This window comes from Lynx rufus, unplaced genomic scaffold (genome assembly GCF_022079265.1).
Source record: "Lynx rufus isolate CCGP_SWC_20201006 ecotype Redwood Valley unplaced genomic scaffold, mLynRuf1.p SCAF_8, whole genome shotgun sequence".
Lineage (NCBI taxonomy): Eukaryota > Metazoa > Chordata > Mammalia > Carnivora > Felidae > Lynx > Lynx rufus.
The window spans coordinates 99,976,969-99,989,329 of NW_025814896.1; the positions used below are offsets into that span (position 1 = coordinate 99,976,969).

The following is a 12,361-nucleotide window of genomic DNA, read 5'->3' on the forward strand; positions in this document are numbered from 1 at the left end:
TGAGCCTCAGCCCCAGAGTTTCCAGTTCAGGAATCTGGGATGGGGCCCGAAATGTTGCATTACCGACAAGTTCCTAATGATGCCGGTGCTACTGGCCCAGGGCCCCACTCTGAGAGCCACTAGTTTGGCCTGAACATGCTACATGAGTAGTAGGAACAGGTAGCCCTGGTGACCTGCCTGCCTCACAGCTAAGTCCTATTTGTACGACACAGTGTGTTCATTTTTTAGATGGTTACCTACCAAGAGCCAGGACATCTAACAGAAAACAAACTGATGGTTGCCAGAGGAAAGGTGTGAGGGGAAGATGTACAAAATGGGTGAAGGGGAATGGGAGATACAGGCTTCCGATTATGGAATGAATAAGTCATTGGGGATGAAGGGCACAGCATAAGGAATATAGTCAATGATACTCTAATACTTCAAGGGATACTGCAGACTCATTTCTGCCCCATGCCCCCTTCCTACTCCCTTCCAGGTGAGCCTCTGCTCTTGGCAGGTATGTTGGGTGGGCAAGGTTGCTTATCACTGAAGAGAATACCCTCGTGGGGTGCTGCTGACTGACTTCTCAGGGAAGGGACAGCTCTGGGGACACTCTGTGCTGTCTAGGACTTCAGTGGGGCCCCCAACATACCAGGGTACATGCAGAGGACGCGGGGATGGGGTAATGAGACCCCTCAGCTCTCTCGTGTGGTCATCCACGTTTTATGATTCCACAGCCTTTGCTGAGGCTGCCACCAAAGCCCCACTCGGTCCCTTTCAAGGCCTGACTGACCATGAATAGAAAGGAAGAGCCTCATGGAAGAGTGTGGGGAGGAAGGACAGCACAAAACGTGGCAGGAGGGATATAGGAAAAGCAGAGAAGTGCCATAGTGTCCAAGGTGTGGCATTACACGATGCCGCCAACGTCCACCTCCAGAGTCCAGGGCAGCCTCGCTCCATCGCTGGGCCACAGAGTACCTCATCATACGGAGACTTCGACTGGCTCCTTGGGTCATCCCGGGGAAGAGTCCGTCCGGTTCCACCCAGCTCCTTCCCCTCCTCCTTCCCCCATCTCCTCCAAGCAGGGTAGACTGCCTGACCCAGCCCTGTTGGGAGGTGGACTCTAGAGGAGGGACAGGGCTCACACTCTCTGAGTGGCATGCTGGGGGTCATTCCTAGAGTCTAGGGGTGTCCTGGAGCTGATCCACCACGGAAGAACTTGCTGCTTGGGTGTCAAAGGGGTTCCCTGCTCCCAGTCAGGAGGCAGGGACAGGGGGCCAAAATAAGGCTGCAGCATGCCTTGAAGTGCTTCTCTTAGGACTCCAAAGGCAGCAGAGCAGGGTCAGAGCCAGCTGAGGCCAGAACCCCAGGAGTACATGCGGTATCCATGCAAATGTACAAAAATACCTAACTTTTCTAAAGTTCATTTTGGACTTTAGAGAAGCAGCCCAGAGCCAGGGGATGGCAGGATCACCACCAGCTTTGTCTCTGGGTCCCTAAAATAAGAAACAGAGTGCCCAACCCACACTGAGTATGCTGAGTGCTGAAAGAAGTGTGTCCCAAATAAAGACTAGCCATAAAAAAAACAAAAAAACAAAAAAACAAAAAAAAGACTCAAATCCTGAGCAGGCCTGCTCCCAGGTGGAAACTGCATCTGGAAGTTCGTGAAAATCACAGCCAGCCATAAGGTACACAGTTGATTCAATTTCCTATTCCTGGTTCAGAAATAAGGAAGTAAAGGGAGACTTTACTAAATGGCCAGTAAATGGCCAAGGTGAAGAAATGCCATGGAAGATCCCTGCCCGGGAGAGCTAATGGCCCAGCCTGGACTTCAAATGTTTAAAGACCATGCCCGTCACAATGGCTATGCTGATGCCCTGTGTGCAAGCAGGCACAAGGGTGACTCAGGGACTAGATGTCACAGGCTCCTAGGGCATTTACAGCAACTACAGCACTTTGCCCAGCTATGCATAAGAACATGAAAATATTACAGAACAGAATTGGGAAAAGAATGTAAAAAAGCAAAAGACTGATTTATCTCACAAGCACAAAAGACTGGACATAATGTGAATTTAACATGCTGGTCTTGACACAGAAAGGCTGTATTTAATTTTTAAAGTAATTAGTATACACTCATGTTGTATCCCATTTTGGCCACGGTATCTACAAGTTCACTGCCTCGCATTGGCCTCACTGACATGTTCAGCAGTAGCCCACCTATTATCCTATAACCACTCACGAGCCCCTCCAACATGCCAGTCCAAGCACATTCCATTTCGATTATGGAAAATGCAGGAAAGTCACCCATCATTATCATGATCAGTTTCAAAGATGAGACCATCTGCTTTTATTGCGGTTTATGACTAGGCAGCAGGAACTCCCTCAGCAAATCAGACCTGTGAATCTGGCAGGTGTTAGCACTCAGCAGAACTGGGTTAGAAAACCAGAGTCTACAGCCATACCACCCTGAAGACGCCGGATCTCATCTGATCTCAGAAGCTAAGCGGGGTTGGGCTTGGTTAGTACTTAGGGGGAGAAAACAGGAAACTGGGGAGCCCAGGCCAGCCCTGCCTAGTCTCTACAAGACCCCTGGCCCTACACCAGGTTTATTCCAACAGGAAAGTGACCCCAGCGGGGCCTCTGCTTGCTGATGCACCATGGCACTCTTGCCGTGGCCTCTGGGCACAGAGACCTGTGGAGAGGCCTACAAAGTACAAAACAAGGTATCCCCAGGCTTTCCTAGGATTGGGCTATCCTAGCCCTGGCGGGTCCACACCCTCCTAAGGAATGTTGACCCTACATCCTCAGGAGGCTTTCTCAGACCAGCAAGCGCCTCCCCAGCTCATACCTCTCCTACATCCACCTGGCCCTTAATAGCCTGAGATGGAGACACATGGATGGCATCTTTCTAGAAATCTGCCCTGCCAGGGGCTGCCTCCATCACTCTGCCCTGCCTGGGACAGAGCCCCATCCTAGAGCCATGGTTTCTTCTATTAGGTAACTGATCCATCTATTTTTTTTTTTTTTTTGAGAGAGAGAGAGAGAGAGAGAGAGAGAGAATCTTAAGCAGGCTCTACACCCAGCACAGAGCCCAACTGGGGGCTCGATCTTACAACTGTGAGATCATGACTTGGGCTGAAATCAAGAGTCAGATGATTAACCAACTGAGCCATCCAGGCACCCTGTAACTGATCCACCTAAAGAGAACTTGCTCCAAAGAAGAAAAATCCCCATCTTCCCAATACCCCAAAACTGTGACTCAAGAAATGCACTTTTTCATAAGACTCGAAAAACCACTGGGCCCAAACCATTGTTTAAGGTTTCACTTTTTTGGGGGGGAGGGGCAGGGGGGGAAGAAAGGCTTTTTAGCAAAGCGAGTTGTTAGGGTCCTAGGGGTACAGGGCAAAAACCAGCAGTGACACCTACTACTGAAAGGGACAGCAGAAGTGACAGGTGAAAAGGCAAATATGAAATATGTTAGTGCCATCTATTGGCAAGAGTAAACAGTAACAAATGATTCTGTACAACAGCAATTCAGATCATTAGAATGCTTACGCATCATCTGAAGAGCACTCTGGGGTTTACAACAGACTTTTACATCCAACTAACTTCAGTATGTTGGGATACGAAAAGCTCAAAGATGCAGGCTTTACATGTGGAAGCAGAGGGCAAACCTGGACCTACGGGCTTGGCTCATATTAACTCTTGGATTCCATGACTCAGACCCCAAACACAGATGTGGCCAGGTCCCAGGGGACAGACTCCAATGCTGAGAAGACTGGGGCTGTCCCGAATTCCCACCCCAGTCCACAGTGACATCCAGTCCATCACTGGGAAGTGGACAGAAGAATCCTGTGGTCAGACAGATTTGTTCTGGTCAGTCCCTCAAAGGAAGCAGACAGACAGCACCCTATGCCTACAGCTTGTGCACAGATGCCTGGTGGTGTGTGGCTGTGGAAATAGGATTTAGAAAGATCATTTCTCTAGGGAATTCTTTAAGTCTCTAATGTGAACCCACCTCTGCAGCTGGGAAGGAAGGGAGAGGACTCACAGGTGAGCCCTGCATCACTAAGCCTCCGGCTGCAAGTTCAATTGCTTTCTGCACATAAGGAATGGCAGTGCAGCTGCTAACACCAAGCAGACACAAACTCTGGGTGAACGAGAACAGGCATCGTAACCTGACTCCATACTGAAACGGGAAGCAGGCATCTGCCCTGAGATGACAAGAGCAAATCCACGGACAGGAAGGAAGCATCCTTTCCCTTATGCCAAATCCAGATCGCTGAAGGGAACAATTAGCTCTCAGGTAGTAAGGGAGAGGTGAAGGGGGAGAAGTAGGAAAAGTAAAAGGATCTAGAACAGAGAGAGGACTTCGGTCATTTTCCACACAGAAGCTTACTAAGCATCTACTAAGGGCAGGCTATGGTGCTGAGTCCTAGGAAAACAGTGATGAATCCTGCCTCGAGAAGCTGATCGCCTGTATCATAAAGACCTCAAGTTCTGGGAAGCAACAACCAGATTACATCTTACTCTTTTTACATGGCACCATGCTCAGCAGGAAATCAATGGATGTGTTGACTAAATGAATATAGGAACGGGTGGCTTAAGAGAATAACTCCTAGTAAACTCACACCCTGGTGTTTGAAGTTTAGGGCCAGCTGGGCAGGGATAAGTCTATAGATAGAGGAACAAAGAAAGCCATAAGATCAAGACATCACTGAAGGTTGCTAAGAGAACAGATCTTAAAAGTCCTTATCACAAGAAAAAAAAGGTTTGTAACTATGTACGATGACAGATGTTAATTAGACTTATTGTGATCGTTTCACAGTGCTTACAAACATTGAATCATTATGTCATACATCTGAAACTGTTGTTACATGTCAATTACATCTCAATTTTTTAAAAAATCAGACAAAAAAAAGATCTTAAACTCAAAAACTGCTTCCAAAAACTGCTTCCAAAAACAAGTGCTTCTGACAAAATTCTAGTAAAACAGAAATCCAAGGACATTTCATTCACATCAGAAAGACTAATCAACTACCAGCATCATATTTAATGGTGAAATAGTAAAGCCATTCTCCTTCAAGTTAGAGAAAGAAAGAATGCCCTTTTTTATTACTACTACCTAATGCTGTCCTAGGTATCCTAACCAACACATCAAGGCAAGAAAAAGAAACGAGACCAACTACAGAAAGGTGGAGACAAAATAATTATCAATTCTATTTCTGGTCACTATGAAAGCAAGAGGATCAACTACCATTGTTACAATACACGATTTCAACTCAGTAGTTAAACTGATATAAAACTTAGTAACCAGATAGAAAATATATTGCAAAGAGAGTCTTTACACCAGCAAAATTTTTATTAAACATAATGCATAAACTTATGACTTGAGCAAAATCTAAATCAAGAATTCTACAAAACAAGAAAAGATTAAAATATAATCAGGTAAATGGAAAGGATAGCATGTCCACGGATTAGTTGACTTAACATGAGGAAAAATGTCAGTTCTTCCCATATTGATCTGGAAGTTAAAAAATCATAATCGAAATGATTTTAAAAATCATTAAAGAAAGTGACATCATTATCAAATATTTAAATCCAGTCACTAAGAATGTGATATTGATACAGAAACAAGCAAACAGATCCATGGAACAAAATAGAAAGTACAGAAACAGAAGGTACATGCATATGTGCATGGGTACGTGTGTATGTATGTGTCTGCAGTGATACACTAAAAACACAGAGCATCACAAGTCAATAGAAAAAAGCTGACCCCAGGCCAGTTACACTAGAAGGGGCAGCCATAGGCATTTAGAAGCTCCCCAGTGTTGAGTCCTGACTAGGTACGCAGGCAAAGGAACAGCCACGGGACCCATCATAGGCAGCATGGCCTCCAAGTGGATCAGCCTCAGACACACTCATCCAGAATCAGTCTGGATCAATGCTGTCCAACAGAAGGATAGTGTGAACCACATATCTAATTTTAAATTTTCCAGCAGCTGCATTAAAAAAGAAATACTTTACATCCAAAGTAGTATCATTTCAGCCTGTAATCAATAGAAAAAGTTATTCATTCTTTAGCCATACTTAGTCTTCAGAATCTGTTACATATCTTCCACTCAACTTACATCTCAATTTGGACACTAAATTTTCATCAAAAACACTTGATCTGTAGTTCATTTTCATAAAACTTATAGTCGAGAAAGGAGATCCACATGCCCAAGTTGTTCCAAACACAATTATTAGAACAATAATTGAGTCAATTATCAGTTTTTAAACTTTAATTCACTTCCTCAGTCACAGACATATTTCAAGTGCTCAAAAGTGAGCCTCAGGTGGCCAGTTGTTAATGAGTTAGACAATGGAAGTCCAGAATCCTCCACTGCTACTCCAAACCCCAGAGTCTCACACTGACCACCACACCTGTTGGAGACTCAAAGTCACCATGACCTTCCACATTTCTGGAATCAAACCCAAATTCCTCCATCTGTTAGCTATGTAATCATGGGCAAGTCTCTTAATCCCACTAAGCTTCAGTTTTCTCATCCATAAAACAAGGATGACACTACCCATCCTGTAAAGTTCTGAAGATTAAATGCAATATTACCAATGAGGCCTGGCTCACAGAAGGCATTGCATGTTGGTTCTCTCCCTCTATATCTGTATAGTATTTATGATTTTCCAATTTACTGTTTTATTTGCTTCTGACAACGGGATGGGAGGGCAAATATTATTATCCCCATTTAAAGATGAGAAAACAAGGTTCAGAGAAGTTAAGGGGACAGCATAAAGTCACATCTGGTGATGGTGCAGGAATTCTCACCCCAGCACATCTGGCTCTGGGTTCACTGCTTCTCCCACAGAACAGCGCTCCAGCCTCAGCCATGCCTCAGTCTCCAGCTGCCTCTACCCTACAATCCAAGAGGAGGGTGGGAGCTCTGAAGCTGAGGCCCACAGGGCTCCTCCCAGGCCTCAAGGAAGACCCGCTCTCCTCTGCATCTTCCTGGCAGCTGGTTGGAGAGGTAGCTCAGGAGCCTGCGGGCCTGGTTCTCACCTTGTAGTCAGGCACCAACGTCCTTCTTCAGAGCTACAGAGAACAAGGAGGAAGGAACCAACCACTCCTCAAATGGGGCAGAAGAAATGGAACAAGGGAATGAGTTAGGCTCGTCTTCTATCAAATTGAATGCAGATGATCTTACTGTTCTCTGGACTTACTGAGAAGGGAGACTCCAGCAGGCTCCACCCCAAAGCCTCTGCTGGAAATCTTCAATTCCACACAGAAGCGAGAATGAACAATGGACAACTAACTACACACAGCAACCAACATGGTGAATCACAAGGGTATTGCTAAGCGAAAGAAGCCAAGCCCTCTAAAGGAAGCATACTGCGTAATTCCATGTATGTGAAATTCTGAAACAGTCAAACTAATTTATGCTCAAGGACTTTCAGAACAATGGTTCTGGGACTGGTTGCGGGTGTGTGGGGGAGGAGTAGACATCAGGGTCAAGGGGCTTCGGGGGAGCCAGTGCTGCTGTTTCCCGCCCTGGCCCTGAGTGCTGGGCACATGACTGTGTTTGTGAAAATTCAGCATGTGCACTTTTCTGTATAGTTATGCTGCAGGAAAAACTTGATACTAACTTTCTGGGGTGATGGAAATGTTCAATAAATCGATCTGAGTAGTGGATATAGGAATATGTCAAGTGTCATTGATCTGTTCACTAAGGTTGTATTTTACTGTTTATAAATGAAACACAGGAAGTTACACACCCCCCAACCAAAAAAAAAAAAAGTTTTAGGAATGTCATAATTTTTCCTCCTAAATTTAAACAACTTTAACCTCACTAGCTTAACCTTAAGTTCTTATAAAAAAATTAGTTTATAAATACTAAATACCTACCTGAACGTTAAGAAGGTGTTATGAAATCAAAATGACTCTAGTATATAACTACAGGCCCTAAAATATCTCTCAAATGTATTATCTTAAGAGATGGTGCTACACACCTTCCCTCAAAGATACCTTTGAGGGTATCCTGAGATATATTATCTGCCAGGCAGATATATATTTACCGCCAAGCCTTTTCCCCTCCCAGTTTGAAGTTTGAAAGAGGGCTTAAGCCCAAGCAAAAATGGTCATAGATTCCAAACTTGTATGGTCAAAATCAATAAGACTTTAGATCAAAGCACTATCCTTTTACAAAACATTGTATTAAGTTCAGACATTGGGTGCCTGGATGGCTTGGTTGGTTAAGCATCCGACTTTTGATATCGGCTCAGGTCATGATCTCACGGTTGGTGAGGTTGACCCCTTGTCTGGCTCTCCACTGACATCATGGAACCTGCTTGGGATTCTCTCTCTCTTTCTTTCTCTCTCTGTCTCTCTCTCTCTCTCCCTTGCAGTTCTTTGCCCCTCCTCTGCTCACACTCTCCCTCTCTCAAAATGAATAATAGGGCTCCTGGGTGGCTCAGTCAGTTAAGCATCCGACTTCGGCTCAGGTCATGATCTCGCGGTTTGGGAGTTCCAACCCCACATCAGGCTCTGTGCTGACAGCTCGGAGCCTGGAGCCTGCTTCGGATTCTCTGTCTCCTCTCTCTGCCTCTCCCCCACTTGTGCTCTGTCTCTCTCTATCAAAAATAAATAAATGTAAAAAATAAAATAAAATAAATAAATAAACTTTTTAAAACTTGTTTATTTATTTATTTTGAGGGGAAAGAAAGCATGAGAAGGGGAGTGGCAGAGAGAGAGGAGAAAGTGAGAATCCCAAGCAGGCTTCACACTGTCAGCATGGAGCCCAATGTGGGGCTCGAACTCACCAACCAGGAGATCATGACCTGAGCTGAATTCTGATGCTTAACCAACGGAGCCACCCAGGCACCCCCAAAATAAATAAATAAACTTTTAAAATAATAATAAATGCAAACATTGGAAAAGTTAGAATATCAGCTTCTTAGGTTTCCAAAATAATGTGAGAAAACTCCCCCAGGAGATAGATGCAGACAATTACTGGTCCCTTATCTTGTCTATAAATCTCAGTGTGCCAAACAAATACTATATTTTAGTACCTGAGTATTTTTTAATATATACTCTTAGCAAGGTAAGTTAAATTCCCTACAAATTTTATTATCAATTCAGGAACACTATTTTTAGGCTGTTGAATGTCCTTTAGTTCTTTAAGTAACAACCCAAGTTCAGCATTTCAAGATCTGCTAAGACCTAGATCTGCTAAGTCCTTTTATTCTGAGGACCAACATCCCAAGGCCAACCACTGAGAATATCTGCAAAACAAGAATACTTATTTCAATATGGTCAATAATATTGTAACAACTTTGTATGGTCACATGGTAACCATACTTTTTGGGGTGAACATTTAGTAATATATATAATTGTCGAATCACTATGTTGTATACCTGAAACTAATGTAATACTATATGTTAACTATACTTCAATTAAAAAATTTTTTAAAGTAAAAAATACGTATTTCATATTGCAAAATTCTCATTTGTCCCCAGAAGTATCTAATCTGCTATAAAACATCAACAACAAATTTCACCAAAACGATTAAACAATGGCACTTTAATAAAGTGCTACTTGTCTTATGAGAAACGAAGAACTTCTTGAATATGAACCTGAATTCCAATGTCCTAAGGGAGGGGCTATAAACGACAGAAAACAGGAATATAACTCTGCCTTACAAAAGGAATACCCTGGGGGGAGGGTCCTGAACAGGGACAGCAATGATCTCAAAGGGACCAATGTGACCTAAAACAGCCATGCCCAGTATTATTTTCAAACCAGGCCATACCCTGTGATAGTCAGTCTGACATTCACATTGTCCACATACTCTCAATGCGGCTTCTTTTTAAAAAATAAATAAATAAGGATGGATTTTTTAGGGGCACTTGGGTGGCTCGAGCCCCGCATCAGACTCTGCACTGACAGTACAGAGCTTGCTTGGGATTCTCTCTCTCTCTCTCTCTGTCCCTTTCTCTCCTCTCTCTCTCTCTCTCTCTCACACACACACACACACACACTAAAAATAAACTTTAAAAAAATAGATTTTTTTTAAGTTTATTTATTTTGAGAGGGGGGAGGGGCAGAGAGAGAGGGAGAGAGACAATCCCAAGTAGGCTCCACACTGTCAGTGCAGAGCCCCATACAGGACTCGAACTCACAGATCACAAGACCATGGCCTGAGCTGGAATTAAGAGTCGGGTGCTTACCCGACTGAGCCACCCAGGTGCCCCTCAAAGCAGCTTCTTTTTTTTTTTTTTTTAATAATTTATTGTCAAATTGGCTAGCATACAGTGTATACGGTGTGCTCTTGGTTTTGGGGGTAGATGCCCGTGATTCGTTGCTTACATACAACACCCAGGGCTCATCCCAACATGGGCCCTCCTCAATGCCCATCAAAGCAGTTTCTTAATGAATGACCTGAATTAAAACAAGTGACAAAGGTATGTCAATACTTTTTGGGATGACAAGAAAAAAAACCCTCTCCTCTCTCAGTAACACACACACAAACAATATAACTGACTCTATGGCTTATTTTTTAATCCTCTGAATAACATTCTTGAGCAAAGACAAGTTTCAGATCAACTGTCCTTCTGAACCATCTCCTATATTATAAGTCAGTGAACTCACACACAATCAAATGCCAAGTCCTTCTTGCAAAGAGAGTCTTACCTGTGAAAAGTTCAGCCCATTCAGTGGATGGCACTGCTCTTCCACCTTTTCCACGGCCCCAGTCTGTTTCCTCAGCCGCTCAGCCTCCTGGGCAAGGTACAGGTCTAAGACAGGCACCCCACGGGACTTAATGTCCACTTCGGTCAGGGAGTTGACCATGAGCATCACCCAGACAGGCCTCTTCCGCTCCCAGTTCCCCGCGATGGCGTTGAAGAGGTAGTCCGCATAGAGCCCCTTGCCACGCTGGTCTGGGGTCATCCACGAGGGCATCATGAGCTTGACGTACTCTAGGTGGCGCTTGAGGCGGCAGTAGATGTCCCTGGGGAGCACGTCCTGGAGGTTCTCGCCCTGCGGCAGCATCTGACAGCTGGTGAGGGCCGAGATAGTGTAGGGGTCCGTGAGGTCCAGCTCAAAGTACACAATGCTGCTCTGCTGAAAAGCCTCCTTGGAGTTGTCCGGGATAAAGTCCCAAACCCGGGTGTATGGAACGTGGATCGTGCCAAAGAAGTAAGATGGCGGGTCTCGCTTTATGGTCCACAAGAAGGAATTCAATTCACTCTGCTGAAGGGAAAAGAAAGGCCCTTAAGTCATGATATGTAGAGTCAGAAAGCTGAGAGGAGAAAACGAACGGGAGAGACAAGTCACACTGCGAGAGGAAAATGATCAAAGTATGATTTAGACTTTGGAGTCCAGGTAGATTCACCTGCCAGCAGCAGGAGTCCTCGATGCAGCCTTTTCCCTTTGTCCCCCCAAAGTGTTGATTAAAGTCGAAAAAGCAATAGCAGTCTTTATGTTTGCCCTAGCAATGAACGGGGCAGGAGATAAGGCGGGGACTCTCAAGGGATTCTGAGGACACAGCTGGTACCGATGAGGGGACACCTGAGGAGACACTGTTGCCTCCTGGGCAGGCAGACTGATTGTGTCTGCTTCTTCAGATCTCAAATCCAACATTCCCAAAAGCAGTGGCTCTCCACGGCTGCCCATTCTCTCCCAGTGGTTTTCCAGGCTGAGCAGTGGTACACATCCACCCGAGGCCAAGCCATCGTGCCCTTTGCCCCTGAGTAGCTCAGTTTCAACAGCAGGCATTTAGGAAGTGTCTGTTTAGTAACAGACCCTGGACAAAGAAGGGCACAGGGCAGCCCTCGAGGACTTCAAGTCGTAAGGTCAGATATGAAGTGAACCATGAACCAAGCAACCCAGAAATGTGAAAATCCGGGTTTACAGAAAAGAAATGGAATACATTCCCTTTACAAAAGGCTTTAATTTCAGCAGTCTTTTAAGTACGATGTTCTCCCGTACTGTGGAGTTTCAGCTCACAATCAGTTTTCGTTATTGTCACCGTTATGTTCTACAAAGTCATCACAAACACTGACGTACCAAACAATGAAGCACTGCTCCTAGAAGAAATCCAAGGGTTAGGTTCCTACAAGCCTCTGGTCACAAAATGTTCATCAACAGATAAATGCATAACCTTGTTTTGTATGTGCTCTGTTGAAAAACACCTTATTTAATACATGTTGCTGATTCACTGACATTGAACTCACAGCCAACAGCATGACAACTCATGCCTGAACGAAGCTCATCTAACACATACATTTTCTCCCTGAGGCACGTCACAGCCTCCTTGTGCTTAGGAACACTCAATACTATCTATGCCTGGTTATTTTAAACAGAGAGATCACCACAAAAATGCAAAAA

The 12,361-nt window shown here is 44.6% G+C and overlaps 1 protein-coding gene across 1 annotated transcript in view; it reads right to left on the reverse strand.

The window, feature by feature from the left end:
* The window catches only part of TRABD2A (TraB domain containing 2A), a 45,153-nt gene extending 33,506 nt beyond the window's left edge, over window positions 1–11,647 (reverse strand). Inside the window, exons 1-2 of the mRNA XM_047069196.1 lie at window positions 11,462–11,647; window positions 10,664–11,224 (exon numbers count right to left, since the gene is read on the reverse strand). Coding sequence (XP_046925152.1) covers window positions 10,664–11,224; window positions 11,462–11,647 — 747 coding nt within the window. The remainder of the gene's footprint in view (window positions 1–10,663; window positions 11,225–11,461) is intronic.
* Window positions 11,648–12,361: the final 714 nt, after the last annotated feature.